The sequence below is a fragment of the Branchiostoma floridae genome, chromosome 3, assembly GCF_000003815.2.
Source record: "Branchiostoma floridae strain S238N-H82 chromosome 3, Bfl_VNyyK, whole genome shotgun sequence".
In the NCBI taxonomy this organism is placed as follows: domain Eukaryota; kingdom Metazoa; phylum Chordata; class Leptocardii; order Amphioxiformes; family Branchiostomatidae; genus Branchiostoma; species Branchiostoma floridae.
Window position 1 is genome coordinate 15380899 of NC_049981.1, and position 17232 is coordinate 15398130.

The 17232-nt window shown below is 40.5% G+C and overlaps 2 protein-coding genes across 2 annotated transcripts; both read left to right on the forward strand.

The window, feature by feature from the left end:
• Positions 1 to 3421: 3421 nt before the first annotated feature.
• LOC118411975 lies at positions 3422 to 8964 on the forward strand. Its single transcript, XM_035814513.1, has 7 exons — positions 3422 to 3576; positions 4306 to 4426; positions 4858 to 4986; positions 5840 to 5929; positions 6515 to 6646; positions 6905 to 7006; positions 8077 to 8964. Exons 2-6 carry the CDS (start codon positions 4310 to 4312, stop codon positions 6998 to 7000), a joined length of 564 nt encoding a protein of 187 aa, XP_035670406.1. The 5' UTR covers positions 3422 to 3576; positions 4306 to 4309; the 3' UTR covers positions 7001 to 7006; positions 8077 to 8964.
• Positions 8965 to 9502: 538 nt separating this feature from the next.
• On the forward strand, positions 9503 to 15857 carry LOC118411938 (methionyl-tRNA formyltransferase, mitochondrial-like). The gene is made up of 10 exons (XM_035814460.1): positions 9503 to 9607; positions 11181 to 11657; positions 12035 to 12235; positions 12798 to 12917; positions 13203 to 13305; positions 13468 to 13543; positions 13981 to 14072; positions 14932 to 15004; positions 15274 to 15356; positions 15700 to 15857. The coding sequence occupies exons 2-10, from the start codon at positions 11305 to 11307 to the stop codon at positions 15829 to 15831; spliced, it is 1233 nt and encodes a 410-aa protein (XP_035670353.1). The 5' UTR covers positions 9503 to 9607; positions 11181 to 11304; the 3' UTR covers positions 15832 to 15857.
• Positions 15858 to 17232: the final 1375 nt, after the last annotated feature.

Below are 17232 nucleotides of genomic sequence, written 5' to 3' on the forward strand. Positions count from 1 at the left end.
GAGTCGTGATTTCAATGTGACTGGGCGAGGACAGCTTTCGAAAACTAGATTGACAAGTTTGACCTTGCTGAAGACCCACTCCCAAACGTGATCTGAAGAAGGTTTGGAGGCCATAGTCGGACATGTGTGATGGGGCCACCGGGCTTTAGGAGTGATCTGGGGAGTACCGGTATTGTGACTAAGGACGCGATTTCTGTACCTCGCTAGCCGTGATTGAGGGCAACAAGGGGCCAGTATCACCATAGGTAAGCATGTAGCCAGGCATTATAAACATATCTATCTCCCCAAGACAATTTCAAAACCCTTCCAATGGCAACACAGGTATGTAGAACCTTTATTGTAAAGCTGTCAAACAGCGGAACAGAGCTTTGATTTACTCCTATCCTGTACGGATGGCAATGACCTTACGTTCGGGTGACCGGTCACAATGAGGATTATTTTTAGTCACATGGTTAGATCTTCTAATAGATTTGCGACATATGTAATTAAGATTTGCTATACTAATCCATTATGTCACACTCTAAACCCTCTTTGCTCCACTATTACCCCAGTATAAGATAAGACAATGTAAGCAAGTAAGCATGCATGATGAACAAGTCCATCTTTACCTGACAAAATCGTTACCCTTACAACAGGTTAACGGCGACACGGATATTTTTAGACGTACGTATGTCATATGTTAGGGTTGCCGTAAGCTGCCAAGTAACCTAAAGACGCATCGATCAAATTCTACTCACGAGTCTGTCGTCCTGGAGTTCTGGTGACCGGTCACGAATAAGAAGACCTTTATTCACCTTTTCATACCCCAGTTTTCGTCTTTGGGAGATATTTTATATTCTAAGTAATACACACATGAATACATTTTTGCTGACATATCTTGCCAAGATGAAACCGAGTTTCGATAATTAAGATGACCGGTCACCAGAACCTGCGAACAATTAAATTCGTGCTTGCGTAAAACTTTATCCGGGCGTTTCTACGTAACTTAGTAGCTTAATACCTTATCTGAATATCTTAATGATTTTGGTAGCCCTACAACGGTGACACAGAAATGGTCAAATCAATCGTAACTGTCGAGTAACATAACAACGCCTTGATTCAATTACAATTTTTTTTACGAATTTCAGTTACTTTGAGTTTGGATGACCGGTCAAAATGGCCTAGACTACTTTTATTCTAATTCATTTTCTCTAATATTCTGACATAATCTGATCCTTTACGATCTGATACGATATCTTTATCAACCAGAAATGCCATGATGACATGCAAGACGTTAGTGACATGACCTTGTACATCATCGGATTTAATTTTCCTCTCTTTAACTGTATCCTTCTTTCCTTTCAAAAGTGAACAAAGAAGTAACATTTACCTAAGATAATGTGCCACCACCACCCTTACAACGCGCTGTCAGATATCCTGACTAGCCGTAAAACTGCCAAGCAATGGAACAAGCCAATCATTGGGCTCAGTAGAAGTTCAATAGGTTGTGACGTCAGCGGAGCTCTTCAACAGGTTCGACCCAACTCCTACTCTCTTTGATGCTCATTGTCTCATTACCTTCGTAAACCAAGTAAACATTTGCAAAACATTTGTCTTCGGAAAGCAAACATCTTCAAAGGATTTATCTTTTCCTGGTTGTTTCCATTGCAGCTCCAACGGCAATGCAGAGAATCCGGTCAATGACGGGTCAAGGTGAGACCTGTTTTATTTGTGTTTTGTTTTGTATATAACTTCTTCTTCCAAACGTATTTCCAACATCTCATGGAATAGAGATGTACTTTTCAGATCATCATCTTCATCATCATCATCGTTTCGTATCGAGGACTGCCGACCAACTACCATCAGTGGCAGCGATCACCTCTGGGCTCGGTGACTCTTAACGTGAATGTAGAGTAAATGTAAGATTTAAACATCTGTGAATATTAGTAAAGGAACTTAAGTGTACCAAACGGAACCTTCACGCGTGTGAGTGCTTAAAGAGTGGATTCCATCCTGTGTTTCCGCTACACCCCCAACACCAAAAAACATTTGGGACTATTGGTAGCTTCCAAACATATACAAAAGCTACTGGCGCATTATCGGAGTCATCGACCCTCACCTGGTCAGGGCTCAACCGACCAGTGCTCCTGCTTTTCTCTTCTTTGTTAAAGGTGTGGCTGACATTTGGGAACATAGCAAAAAGACGTTTATCTTCTTATTTTGGACATCACCAAAATAGAGATCAATAAAATAAACTAGTTCAAAACAATCTTATCTTCCCGACGACGGTTTTAGTACGAGCCACACAGGGAGTTGTCAAGCTGTCAAGTTATATATCTAATGTCCCAATGACTTGAGACGCTTTCCTAAGCGCTCAAACTCACGTCACTCATCAATTGTTAACAAAAATATTGTCATGTCTTGACGGATGAAATTTGAATACATTAATGTTAAGAGCATATTTAAGTAAGAAATGGATTCTTGTCGTTCAAGAACCTTTCGCGTTCTGCGTTACAATGTCAATGTTGCAAAGTGGTTTCGCGAATGTACCTTTCAATTTTTTACTACGCTGAACAGGGTATCCTAACATGGGACGCTTTTGTATTTTTACTTTCGTCAGAAAAATGAATTTAGATATATTGAACAGTAAAGTACTGAATCTAGAATTCTGACATCAAAATTGTGTGAAATTTATTTCTGTACTTGAGAAGGGCTGTATCTGGTACATACCAGACCACGTGTAACTTCGCATACGATCATAGCAAGCAGGGTAAATTGCAGTTACGCACGTAATAGTATGATGAAATCGCGCCTGCCCGACATAGCCCCAGACAGCGGAGTTTGCTTTTCACAAAATTTGCAGGTAACATATGCCTTTATCTTTAATAGTAGGAAGTACAATGATGTCGTAGATATGGACCGGTTACAACATGTGCCACTCAAATACGCGACTATGCACAAATATGACACGGTAATAGTCACTTCCTATAGAAAGACTGGACGTCACTAAACTCGAAAGGATCACAAGAGCCAAAGAGGGACGGGTCTGGAGACAACTCTCTATCTTTTTGCCCCCCCCCCCCCTCTCAACGACCTGGAGCTCAAGGGACTACATGTAGGTAGGTAGGAAGGTATAGGACCCACTCAATGCTAGATTTTGCACGTAAGCTTAAGTACAAAGGTTGGGATCATGTGAGGTGCTGTTCAAAGTCTACGGCAATGATTTCTTATCCGAGACAATACGTCACTTCTGGTGGGACCACTGCAATGCTGGGTGTGGTTTTGTTCCACCTATTGACTCAGGCACAAAGGGCGGAAACCGGTCCTGACCGATAGGTCTCTCACGCGTCTTAAGTTCATGAAAAACGCTGTTTTTATCACCAATGGAAGCCAGCCAAAGCAAATACAAGAAACAAGGAGGATTTACGCAATAAAACCAATATAGAGATTTGCCAAGATAAGTGCCAATGGCGCTAATTTACGACATGGACGGCTATAAAAGACAGGTAGTCACAAGACGAAGTCAGAAGGAGCGAAGAGGAGGAGCCAAGAACACAGACTTACACACTTCTGGTTTTCAAAGTTTTCTTATCCAAGGTAAGTTCTAGCTTTGTATGACTCTTTCCATTCTTCCATTAGAATTAACTATATTCTCAACGTTTAACCTTAGATATACAAATTTTAGCCGAATTCATTCTGATTTCTTGATATCTCATATTTCTTCTCGTTACAAACGCAGGAGTCTCTTGTTTCCGAAAACATACCTGTAGTCTTACCAAATGTTAGGTAGAATAGACATGTTTGAAACTGATTTTTTTCCAGTGAACTATCAAAGAATGGAACCCATCTGTTGCCCTAAAATTCAGTACAAACTTCTTCACTAGAGAGTCTTAAAAAGCAGAGGTAGATAGTGAATGGGTTAGGCGTGACACGTAGACCAGTATAACCAGCCCGGTGCCGCTTCCCTGCATGTTATAGAAAAAACATTTTCTCCTTCCGCCGAGCTCAAATGGCATTTCTTTAGACGAAGCGTAATTCTCCGGATCCAGACGAAGTGTGATTCTCCAGACGAAGCGTCATTCTCCGGATCCAGACGAAGTGTAATTCTCCGGATCCAGACGAAGTGTAATTCTCCAGACGAAGTGTAATTCTCCAGACGAAGCGTAATTCTCCAGACGAAATAAAGCCGATGTTGCAATGCAACTTCGCCGCTGCTCGCTTTCAAAGCCAAACACACCGGGTCACCAGTGCTCTTCTCGAAAAGTATGATTGGTTCTTTCCAATACCTGGTATAATATCTACTTTTTTTTGTGATTTTTTTCGCAGAGCCATGAAGTTCTCCCTGTTGGTCTTGTTGGTTCTCATGGGGACCGGCACTCATGCCATGCCGACCCAGGGGATGGACCAAACCGCAGCCGCAAAACCAACCAAGCAGCCGGCTGCAGGGGCAAGTGTAGGGAATAAAACATCATATAACTTTTCCCTTTTCTACCGTTAGTTGGCTCAGTCTAATGAGAAATGCAACAAAATGTTGGCTTTCTCTCCATGTATATATATATATATATTAGTCGATATTTTGTGATTGACGTGAATACAGGTAAGGTGATACTTATGACTTTGATTTTCTCTGGTACAATTAAAAAGACGAAATAAGATAATAAAAGGAATACTTCTCTGTAGCTGATGCTAGTGATGAGATATAGCGGCAAAATGCAAGTGAAAATGATATTTCTACGGTTATGTCCGTATTTTCATCTCAAACTGTTAGTGGTTGTAAATTTTTACAATGGTGTGTTTTAAATTTGGTCCGGGCATTTCTGATACAACATTATCATACGTTGATATAAACTGTGTTTTTATGTACACTATGTGATACAGGACACCTTTGTTGTTGTGGGGCGGATCATGACCGAGGCCTTCAACATGTTGATCAATTTTCACGAGCTCGACTGTGAAGTCATCTTCGAGTCCGAAACTGGCGTTGGCATCAAGCGATGTTACGACCAGGTATAATATTGGACAGTTTTTTGTTTGTTTGTTTTGTTTGTTTGTGTGTTTTACATTCTCGCGCTAGTCCCAGGCGTACCGGCCTGCGCTACTAGCTTCTCGCTGCGTCCCCGTACTGTTGCTGGTGGGAACGTTGCAAGCCAATCGATCACGTCGTCGTTTATTACCTGACGTTTACCTGACCAAATTTACTTGACGTTTATCCGACCTATCCTCGAGTACGTTAGAACTATAACTGTTATATGTTGGGAGGGTTGCCCAAACATATTTGGGACTCTCTAGAGTCAGTTCAAAAACGCTGTTTTAGAATTATTGGGCTTTCTGATGACTCACACCCTACATTTGCCAATAGACGTGACAGAGCCGCTTTGACAACACTGGAAAACATTCTTCAGATCAACACTACTCCTCTCTTTTCTGTAAGCCCCGCACCAGGTCATTGTGTAAGGCGTAGTAGTTTCATTATTGACGGATACTCTGTGGTCATTGATCTCTTGTACCTGCTATGTCATTGTAAATAAACTCTGAATCAACCAGAATATGAATCAGTCGTATACGGTCAAGAGACAACGTGATTGGCTGGTAATAAATTTCCCTCCAGCATCAGGGAGTATCTGATTGGCTGGGGATGGCTATGGCTAGCGCGGAGAGAAGGGCGGGTCGCAGGCTTGTACGCCAGTGTCCTTACTTGACATACGTTGCAAGCAACGGCCTAGCATGAGGGGATGTTTTAGTATCTATGCGAAGAGTCATTGTGTTTCATTAGTTGTAATTTTAACCAAGGGATACAAAAACAAACAGTCACTACTGAAAAAATGCATATGTGTGAAAAGGTCTTTCTGGCTCATTTCAGGGCATGATCTTGACATGTTTCGAGCAAGTGTCCCAGTGCTTTGTCACCGGCCAGCAATCAGCCAGGAAGGCAGGGATACCGCAAAGCAAGGTGAGTGAACGAGAAAATGCGATCTCCATACAGTTAAACTCATGGAGAATAATATTAATCTTACACTGGTGTGACAGAGAACACGCTCTGTAAAGTATACACATGTACATTGCACCAGGGAAGTTTCTCCTAGCTATTTCCGACAAGCACAATAAACAGGTCACCCATGAGCAGGATACAAGATCAGTCACGCTTGGGATGGCATCTTTCCCACTACAGCACAACTAAGTATTGAGGCGTAGAATCATTATTGTCCTTGTGGCAGGATGTAAACTGAAACGTCAAATGAAAATATTGTCTGCGCGCGGAAAACTTTGCTCGCCATTTGTTTATTGACCCGCTGACCCTATTTAGACCTACGTCACATTTCCAAACCGGGTCCCGGCCCGGAGCGGCTTTCTGGAACTAAAAGTATGATATAGAAGACACCAAACCACACAAGATGTAAAAAGAATAGTTGTGGGCATTATTTGTGTATATTGGTTACGTATACATTTCTAGTTTTCGTTTCCACAAACAGTCCGGTCGGCCCCGGTTTAAAAATGTGACGTTAGCCTTACAAGTGTTGTATATCTATGTATAAAGAACACCGTGACTGTGCTGGGAAGGGCTTTCGACACGCCGTTTGCCTTGGAACTCCCTTTCGATGATTTGGAAGGATGCGAGACGGTCTATGTGTCTGGGAATGGCGCTGACATCAAGCACTGTTACGACGAGGTATGGATGTATAATTACTCAGTTCACTTCCGTCCGTCCATCCTGAGAATGTACCCCCACAAAGTCCTTAAGACGTCATTTTCAGTCTCACATTGCGTTCACTTGATCAGCTTTCGACTTCTTCACAAGCCCAAGAGCTATGATCTACCACTGGCACCCAAAAATCATGACCATATACCTAGAACATCAGATTCTAATCGACATTATAAAATGATAGCTTTAGGCGAAGGTAGACATTGTTTCTGTCTTCTCTTTCAGGACTCTGGCGTGACCTTGTACTGTTTCGAACAAGTGAACCAGTGTTACATGGTGAACATGAATGCAGCTGCAGGCATGAACAATGGCGTATCGTAGGCCGAGGTGAGTGTCACCTGCCATAACGTGTTGGTCACTTCTATTTCCGGGCTAAAGACTTGGTTTGTAAGCTTCTCGGTGTTGTAAGCTTCTATCCCGGCCGGCCAACTAAAGGTGGTATCTCAATGCACTTGGGGCACTAGTGCGGCACTGCGGGGGCTGTAGATGACTCGAAGAATTTCAGAGATAGAGAACGAATTTTCTTATATTTAATCTATTTTGTTTATTTTTTCTTTATACAATGCTTTTACGTATAACACAATACCTAAATCATTAAAAAAAAAATCAGCGAAACGAACCCTGCAGTGCCGCACCGGTGCCCCAAGTGCAGTGAGATACCACCTTAAGCCCACCTCGAGTCCGATGACTTTACCTCCAAAGTTTTCTCCGGGGCTTGTTGGACATATTGCCTTCATGATCCAAGCAGAAGGGAAGATCGTGACCTTCTGTTTTACCACATGCCCCGATGGGGTCTGTGGAGAAAAAAAAAATGGGGGCATGATGACAATCTTTGCCACCAACCTAAGGTTGTTGATTACTAGTGCCGAAAACCGGTCTGTTCCTTGAACCCTGGCAACAATCTGGACTGATGTAAATAATTTCAATGTTCAATGGTTTTTTTAAAAGACACTTTGAGTACTGTTTACTGGATAAAATATTTGGCACACCCGATATTAAGGTTATTACTGATATTAATCAAACACCGCGCGCCTTAGTTTAACTATTTTTTAGAACTGGATGAAATTTCTTGTATCAATTAACACGTTTAGAGTTAGCATTTTGGCTTGCATAGTCGTATCATACTGTTCTCCATTGTTTGCTCTTCTTTTCCTGCAACCAATGTACGCGCAATTTCATTTTCAGCAAGCAACGATGCTGTAAGTTTATCGTAATTGGAAGTGCAAATAATTTACCGTAGATAATTGCAATACTGCACAGAGGATGCTACAATTTTCCCTCAGATCTACCATGCTAAGACTTGAATCTTTAGCAAAACCTTCAGAAAATTGAAGACCATGGGTAGTTTTTTAAACAAGTGGGTAACAGTACTATCTGTGTTTGTTCCTCCTCCCTAGATGAAGAAACCAGCGAGGGTCTCAGTGGAAAAGAAGAGGCCGTGTGATCAACTGACCGCGAGCACAAGACCGACTGAACAACATTCTGTTTGATGTTTGAACAAATTTAGGTTCGCAAGCTTTTTATGGTAACTTCAACTGTCTATTTTCCGACAAAAAAAAGCGGTCCATCCGTTGAAACAGATGTCTCCTTCGACCGATTTTTGGTCCGTATCACTCGTAGAAACCGTTATGGCCAACTTTTCCCAAAAAAACACAAAGAAGAACTGCCGTGTCGTACAGTACTAGTTGTCGTTCTATATACCAGTATATACACATAGGAGCTGTCTTATCTACTGAGAATGTACTTTACATAGATCAGTCGGGCTGCCGAAGAAAGTCGTGACAGCTGTACACAGGGACTGTTGAACAGACAATGTACAAACATATATTTAGTACTGAGTACAACATTTTACAACATTAGCTCGTATCTCTTTCTGAACTGGTTTATGCATGTCAAAAGAAACTCGTCGTGATATTTCTTACGTATAACAACATTCGAGAAGTTTGCAACATGTTTTCCTGTAGCCTGGTAACATCCTAATAGCTTGCCTGGTATATGGGTCACACCAACTTGCTCCCGGTCTGTCTTTTTTATGACAGTCAATCATTCATCTTTAACTATGACTATGACTATAACCGTGTGCATTGGACTCATATTTTCCAGCTTGTCAATATAACATGTGCAGTATTGCATGTGGCACATGTAGTGACGACTTCTTTCATCTGTTGTGACTTACACATAACGTAGTACCTACCCAGTGAATGTCGTTTGCATTTCTGCACAGTACATTCCACAGCTGTCGTATTTCAATCGTGTGTTGAAGCAATAAAAAATCTGGAAAGGAACAATGTCTTCAGGCGCTTTTTACACGGTAATTCGTTAAGTCTGTTTACAAACTAAGCTTACACATGCAGACGTTGTACATAAGTACAGTTAACATTAGTATGTACATGTATAGGGCATTTTTTTATTAGTACATGTATTAGTAGAACCTGAAGAAGTTAAAATGTATAAAGAAGTTGGTACTACATGTACTAGACAAGACTGCACAACGTTATATACTATTGATTGAGTGCAGATTAATCTTTGGTGTCTATAAACTGAACCAACTGTCCATTAAGATTCGTAGTTCAACCAATAAAACAGTGGTCGTATATCCGACATATGTTTGCACTTCTTAGTCTTTGTTTAATCTATCCAATGACATTACAACTAATGTTACGTTATACGTTAATCAAGAGCAGCACGGATCTCTTCTTTTTGTCTATATTCTCTAGATATCTAACATACCCACAGACGATCAATAGATAACAACAAATAGATAACAACAGCTTATTTCTCAATTTGGGCCATAAAACTGGGCCCATGAGGCGTCGCCAAAAATGTATGTACAGTACAAAGTTTCACACTGACTCTTCCCAAAGGCTTCTGGGATTGTTTCCAAGATGGCTGCGCCCACAGGGAAAAGTCGCGCCGATTCGAAATCAGGTTTGTTGTTCGTATTTAGTCCTACCTTGTCGTCATATTTTACTGTATCCTTTGTCCATGGAAACGACATAAGTCTAATTTCTTAGACGCATACCCAGACATAGACTTTAAAGAGGGCTGTAAAACTGTATTTGGTAAATGAGGAGCGTTGGGGAGGGGGGCGTGCCCATGTCCCTCATTTATACAAGTAACGTATGTTCACCTTTATCCGCGGGGTAACCTATATCCGTTGTATTTGAAATCAGGGTACTAGTACTTTGCAAAACTACCGAGGTCACGGGTAAATTTCTCATCACTCGGTTTCCAGTGATGAAGTCGCGTCGTCACTGGCTTACCAGTGGGGAATAGTTATCTTCACTAGTTTTCCAGTGATGAGGAAACTTCAGCTGGTAAACCAGTGATGACAAATATTCAGTTTACTGATGAAAAAGGAATCATAGTTTCAGTTGAGGGGATTTCAAAGTTAGCACTTGAAGTTATACTAACGTCGCCACTGCAAGTCCCCACACTCCCGGACAAAATCTAACAGTAACACGGCTATGGCGACATGTGAATTAGGGTGTTTTTGTTGCATATCGAACTCAGAACTGGAACGTTCTAGTGCTGTTAGAACGTGGTCACTGGAAGCCCAGTGCCGAAATAATTTCATCACTCGGTGTCCAGTGCCGAAGAGTCACCCGTCACTGGAAAACCCAGTGAGGAACCGGTGACCTCGATGGTTCCGCACTCGGTGTCGAGTGACGACTGACGTTCATCACTGGGCCCCGAGTGACGAGTGGAGTTCATCACTGGGTCCCCAGTGACGAGCAGAGTTCATCACTGGAAACCGAGTGACAAGTCAAGGTTCATCACTGGAATTCCAGTGCCGAGAGATTTTCATCACTGGAACAGAGCAATTCATCACTGGGAAACCAGTGATGAACTTTCTTTGTCACTGGGCGTCCAGTGATGACGCCATTTTGAATATTCTTTCGTCACTGGAAGCCCAGTGAGGAATCCGTGACCCGCTTAGCCTTGCACTAGTATTCAAGGATATCAAGTCGACGGATGGTGGTTCAAATTACAAAGCTTTGAAAATATTGCAATTTGAAACCACCGTGTGTCGACTTGATATCGCTGCAAACCTAGCTTGTTTTGATAACAACGAATATAAGTTACCCCGCGGATAAAGGTGAACTAGCGTTAGCTGCTAAGCACCTGCAAAAAGAATATTATCGCTGCTTAAAGCTTCTTTCCCTGTCAAACAGTCTGGGCTAATTAAACAAGATCTAATAATTACCGATAGTATCTAGATAACTATTTGCCAGGCAAGCGAACTGAAGATTATACTTAATTTATAGAATAGACGATTTGTGACCAGCAATCAAGCGGATGTGTGGGGTTAGTGATCTAAAATCTAATCTGCTATTGTGATATTGCCTACCAGTTGTTTCATATCCTGGATGTAAACAAAAACAGTGATCACTGGTATGAATTGAAGATACTATACGTTGTTTGTATATGATATGGAAGATGAGCTAGATCATGGGTGTTGTTTTCATGCACTTTGGTCTTTTTTTCTTTTATCCCTCAGGCATACATGTGTGAAACATTATGGGAAGCTGTAAACATCAAGGGACGATATCAGATGCAGTGCAAAAAAATGCTGACAAAGGAAAGCAGTTGCTTGAAGAACTTATAAACTAACTGTCTATGAAATGTATATTACATCTGGTATTGCAAGACCAAGGTCTGTAGATAGATTGTTGTCAATCCTATGGCAAATACAACAAATTCAGAACTTCTCAACCACATGGTCAAACAGCCAATGGGAGTTCAGGAAACATTGGAGACATTTGAGGACAGCACACAGTCCTCACAAGTCTTCCTATTGGTCAGAGAGGTACATATATTCAGGACCTTTCACCAATCACATTGCAAACTCTTCAACTAATCAGAGTGCAAGCTCTTCAACCAATCAGAGGACAGGACCACCATGGAGGATTTTGTTCTTTGGAAGTGATGAATTTTCAGTGGAAGTTCTGAGGAAACTTCAGACTGACCAAACCAGGTAATGTAGCATCTAATTCAGTTTCCTGTCCGCCAGAGTCTATTTCCTGCATGTATAAATCAGTTTGCAGATACAAAAAATAAGCTACAGCTTGCATTTGGGTTCTTTACCTGCATAAGTTTGACACCATAACCCTGATCAAGCTATCTCGTAGTCATACATGCTGATGGGGCTGCCAGCCAGCTTTCTGTCACCATCTGCAACAATGAATGCAATCCCTCCCAAATGTCCGAGCTGGAATCAAACCCCTGCTAATGTATGCACAGAATTTGACCCATACAGAAAAAACAACAACAGAAAAGTTGTGCTACCACTTTAACCACAAGGAATAATATCTACATTTTTTTTACTTATTAAATTCATCTGTTTTCTCCCAGAACCAAGTCTGCAGAGAGAGTTGTGGAGAAGTTAGAAGTGGTGTGTTCCCCAAAGAGAGTTCCCATCAGGACATATGCAGATGAGCACCATTTACCCCTCCATGATTGGCCGTTGCAAAGATCATGTGACCAGTTTGATGTGGGCGTGGTGGCCTCTTTTGGCTTCCTCATCCCCAAAAGGATCATCAGACTTTTTCCACTGTAAGTATGATAATGAGAACTAAAAGGGACAGAAGAGGGGCATGATTCTATGGTTCTGTAAAGCCAGTTCAAAGTTTGAACTGTGCATAAGCAGTGTAATGTATTGTGACTAATGAGGCAAAGATGAAGGCACCTGAGAAAAGCATCAGGTATAGGCAAGAACAGTTTAGGGGCCTTCACCTTTTGACCTCATGCATGCACAGTTCAAACTATGAACAGCTTATTTTTTATTACATGTAGCACTAATCACCTATTAGTATTACACAAATTTTTTGTTTAGGCCTATTCAGCTTAGATATTTTTCAGTTTTTGGAAGACTGTTGAAGCCAGTTTACATAACATTTCCACTATTCCAAACTGAATACTATCTTTGAATGAGAGTTCTTTACTGAAATAGAGATCAATCAACTTTCCAAAATTTAGCTTGTCTTTTATTCAAGGAATTTCATATGAGAGAATACACTGATGTCTTGTGTCACATAGGGACTGTAGACGCACACTTTGTGTCAACATCAATGTTGAGCTAAATGTTTGCCCCAATCTGTTTTTGTTTGTTTTTTAGCGGCATCCTTAACATCCATCCCAGCTTGCTGCCTCGATGGCGCGGGGCGTCGCCGGTGTTCCACACAATACTCCAGGGCGATGACGTCACAGGGGTCACAATCATCCATATCACACCAAGGTACATCTCAACTACAGTCAGACCTGTACTAGTGACCCTCTCAGCATAAGGACCAACTGGTCATTGTGGACACTCTTTATTCATTGACCCGAGCAAAATCGGTAGAAATAAAACCACTGCAAAAGATTAAAGAGTACGTTTGCTGCATTTTGTATTCTGTTTTACTGTATGTTCTATTTTTCATGAAAGTCATGAAAAAAATTATTCACATTCATATTCACAAGTCAAATTCAGCCTCAGAAAGAATGTACATCATGTATAGATAAAAAGTTTTGTTGTTTGCAGGTTTGATGTTGGTCCAATCCTACAGCAGGAGTCTGTCTCTGTACCAGACAGATGCCATGCCATACAGCTGGGCAGTATGCTGTTTGACAAAGGAGCAGATATGGTAACTGTCTATCATTTCATAGTGTGGAGTGTAGTAACTGTTATAGAAGTGACAAAAGTGTGGTAATCTTGACTGTAGTTGTAGTGATACTATGATATCTGGTAGCACTGTGATACTGAGATAATGTTGAATGAAGAATAATGTTGTTGTGTTTACTCCTAGCTACTGCAGTGTCTCAGGAATCTGCCAGAGATGTTGGGGAATGCAGTAGAACAGCCTTCTAGTGGTGTTACAAATGGTATGACATGTCAGGGTAGAGTTTATGATCTGGCAGAATCACCACATCTGACAAAAGAGATTTGATCTAAGTCTTGAGATCACAGCCAGTCTCCCATGTATAAATCTTAACTTGTAAGTCCATCCATTGATCTAAAAGGACATGAATCAAAGTTAAAAAGTCCTGTCTTTAAGTGAATATCTTGAAATTGACTCAGATCTCTACCGGTAGAGTCAGCAATTTTGTCAGATTGCAATCTCTAACCTGGTATATGTAAGTTCATAGAATCAAGTGGATTATGAGCATACATTTACCATTAGTGGCTATGCATAGAAGCAGTTTATTATGCTCAAGGTACAAAACTTTTCTGACAATGCATATCTTGAAAACGAGATACATTTTACTTTCCTGCCTTTGCTATTGCCTCTTTGTCATGACTAATTCTTGCACCCTTTTAGCACCAAAGTTATCTGTGGACCAATCCTGGGTGAGGTGGGCAGAGCAGAGCTGTCAGGAGATTGACAGACTATGCAGGAGTGTGGGTCAAAAGGTACATACTCATTTATTTTCAAGCAGATGTAAGGATTCCACTCAATTTCAGTGTTTTATTGACCATTAAAAGATAATGACAATGACAATGACAATGACAATGAAGTTTATTGCATATTCATGCCCTCCTAGGGCTAAATGCAGTAAGTCGCATACAAAGAGTCTGATAAGTAAGCTATTCTATGTTCTACTTACGACTATATTTCTACATGCTTCCTCCCTCTTCTTAAAACATGTGAAGACGAATTTACAGAGTTCTTCTATCAAATCGTAGTTAACTGATGTCATTATATAGTTGAAAAAGTCTTCTTTTGTTAGTTGTGCATATTTCTGTTTTGCAAGCGTAGTACTATTAACAAAGGTATTGCGTATATCTTTATACAGTGAGCATTCTAGAAGAAAGTGCGCTTCATCTTCTATATACCTATAGTTCTTATCACAAAACATACATAATCTATCATTTGGAGGAGTTCGGGTGTATCTACCGGCTTCAATTTGTAGAGGATGATCGCTGATCCTTAGTTTAGTCATGGCTCGGCGATAGCTAAAATTTGTTATATCGAGGTATTTTTCTCTTTCATATGTATACTTGAATTTTCTGTAGGTTCTTAATTTATTCCCTTGGTTAATAATATCACTAGGAATGAGTAGTACTAAGACACTGAGACTGAGCCAGATCATTACATTCTGCTTTCCGATTAGATGATTGAAATTCATAAAGACTTATTGGCTTCAGATTCTTGTTAATCATTTTTACCTCAAGATCTCTTAGAAGTCGTAATTGTCGTAAGATCATGTTTGAGGATCAAATAGTAAAAGTTTAAGTCAGGTTTTAAAAACTCCAACTTTTTACTTTGCAGTTGCCTTTGAGAAGCATGTGGAATGGCAGAACAGTGAAACTGATGGACATAATGGATCCTACTATTACTAAAGGTGAGTCATGTTAATGAATCCTCACATTTATCTTATTGATCTCATCCATGTGTCTCTGTCCTTTTTCCCATGGATTAATTAAATATTCATTAGAATGTGGAGATATGGAGATGGTTTTTAATCATTTAATTACAGTGAAGTGAAAAAGAACAAAAATGAGATGAAGAATTACAAGTCAATTTGTTTACCTCCATTCTGAGGAAAGTCCATTACCATTACAAGACATAAGTCTTTTCTTAAGGGATCTGAATGATGACTTAATGTTTCAGATCTGGCCATCCCTGTATCAGACCCCAAACCTGGCAGTTCTCACTACCACAAACCAACCAACTCAGTCTGTATCAGGTGTAAGGTAGGTTTAACCATCCCATTCCAATCTACAGACGTTTATGTCTAGAACATTTTCACCACTTTCCCTATCAATCAACAAAAGTACAGCGACTTTGGTAAGGTCTACATGTATGACAACTACTTGCAGTACAGGTAAACACACATATATGGATATCTATAGGTATGAATAATTCAACATATAGGGTCTAGCATGTCATTTACATGTACATGTAACAGCATTGCAGACAAATAGATCATACACATTGAATTGAAGACTACATTCTTTGGAGAATAATATTCTTTTCTTGTAAAGCATCAATGTTTTGTTGTCTTGCTATTGAAATGGAATGTTCTGTTGTGTGCAGGATGGCTGGGTTGGGTTCAGAAGCATCCTTCTGAAGAAGACGCTCACAGCTCAGGAGTTCTACAATGGCTACCTGTCCAGGGGACATCTCAAGGATAAACTGTTTGAAAGTAGCTCATCAACAGCCAGCTGACAATAAACAGAAACACCACAAATGAAGACACTCGATGTCATTCCTTAAGTTTAGTGGGAATCAAATTTAGATTGTATAGAAACCTGTGATGAAAATGACAAGACAACAAAGTTCCTTTGTCTGCCACTAAATAGTGAATAACAAGTTTGTTTGCACACCAACAAATAGTTGATTCCTAGATAATGTTTCAGTAACAATCTGTCACCTATTCATGAACCATGATGAGAGAGGAATGTAAACCCTGTCATGTTTGGGACCACATTCTTCACACTTCAGCAGCAACACATAGCTGCAATGTGAAGAAGAACCAATCTTGGAATGTGACCAGGGCTCTAGCCAGCGTCCGTTTTTCCGTCAATTGACGGAAATTTGCTGCGTCTGACGGAAAATTTTTAAAACCAATCCGTCAACCTTGACAGACAAAAATCCTTGGTGGAAGCTACAGACGGCTTGGGGACGCTGTCCACGACTGTAAAAGCCACACACTGTTTGCTTTGCTATTGTTATGATTGTTGAGAATGTGTGTCGGCGCCCTTTCGCATACGATAATCTCATTAAAACCCGTTTTTCAAGGTCTCAGTTCAGTCATTTTTATTAATTTTCGCGGTTTTCGCGACGATTGTAATTGGCTGACGGAAAAAAATTTCGAGCTGGCTAAAGCCCTGAATGTGACAGACAGTCATTGAAGCATTGGCTTCATATTAACTCCTTGGTTGTACCAAAAAAAAAATTGCTATCCAGTGACATACAACCCTGATTAAGCTAGTCAAATCAAAGTTACAATTTTTTTCTTTCAAACTTCACAACTGTAATTGTCACATGATGTAAAATTCTTGTTGCCAATGTTTTACAATATAGACTACCATGTTCAACACAGCCATTGTAAGAGATAAGACTGAAACAAATCAAAATGTTGCATTTGCAGCCTCGAGCCATCTTACAAGTGTGCCAGTTTAAAGTTTAACTTTAATTTTCAACAGAAAAAAAGGGACTCTACAGGAGAAGTATTGAAGAACTCTTGAGTCTTGACTTACCCAATTTTCATGTTGGAACTTACAGTTCAGCTTTGATACAGAAAGACTTTTACCACCACAGATGAACTTTTATACCTGTCATAGATATGTCAATATATAGAGCAGACTTATCCTTTGAGTCTTTTCCCACGTCAGTCACCCCACAGTAAGTCTGGAATGTTGGCTTGAGTCCTACATCTAAGATGTCTATCCTTGGGAGTCTCCTTAAGTCTGTCTGATGTAACTGCAGGGAAAGGAGATCTGTTCAAGTACAACACACAGTGGTATGTGGTGTGTTATGTAACATTGGGACAAACCAAAAGCTCGAGGGGGTACACATGGCAGCTGAGTGGCAGATAGAAGTATTATTTTGTATAAGTCATTGAAA

Bases quoted from the DNA above. Each gene is read 5' to 3' on its own strand.
- LOC118411938 (XM_035814460.1), top strand. From the start codon at position 11,305: ATGTATATTACATCTGGTATTGCAAGACCAAGGTCTGTAGATAGATTG. The intron at 14,073-14,931 runs GTACATACTCAT...TTTACTTTGCAG, and splicing joins GCAGGAGTGTGGGTCAAAAG to TTGCCTTTGAGAAGCATGTG. The intron at 15,005-15,273 runs GTGAGTCATGTT...TTAATGTTTCAG, and splicing joins GGATCCTACTATTACTAAAG to ATCTGGCCATCCCTGTATCA.
- LOC118411975 (XM_035814513.1), top strand. From the start codon at position 4,310: ATGAAGTTCTCCCTGTTGGTCTTGTTGGTTCTCATGGGGACCGGCACT. The intron at 4,427-4,857 runs GCAAGTGTAGGG...TATGTGATACAG, and splicing joins CCAAGCAGCCGGCTGCAGGG to GACACCTTTGTTGTTGTGGG. The intron at 4,987-5,839 runs GTATAATATTGG...GGCTCATTTCAG, and splicing joins TCAAGCGATGTTACGACCAG to GGCATGATCTTGACATGTTT.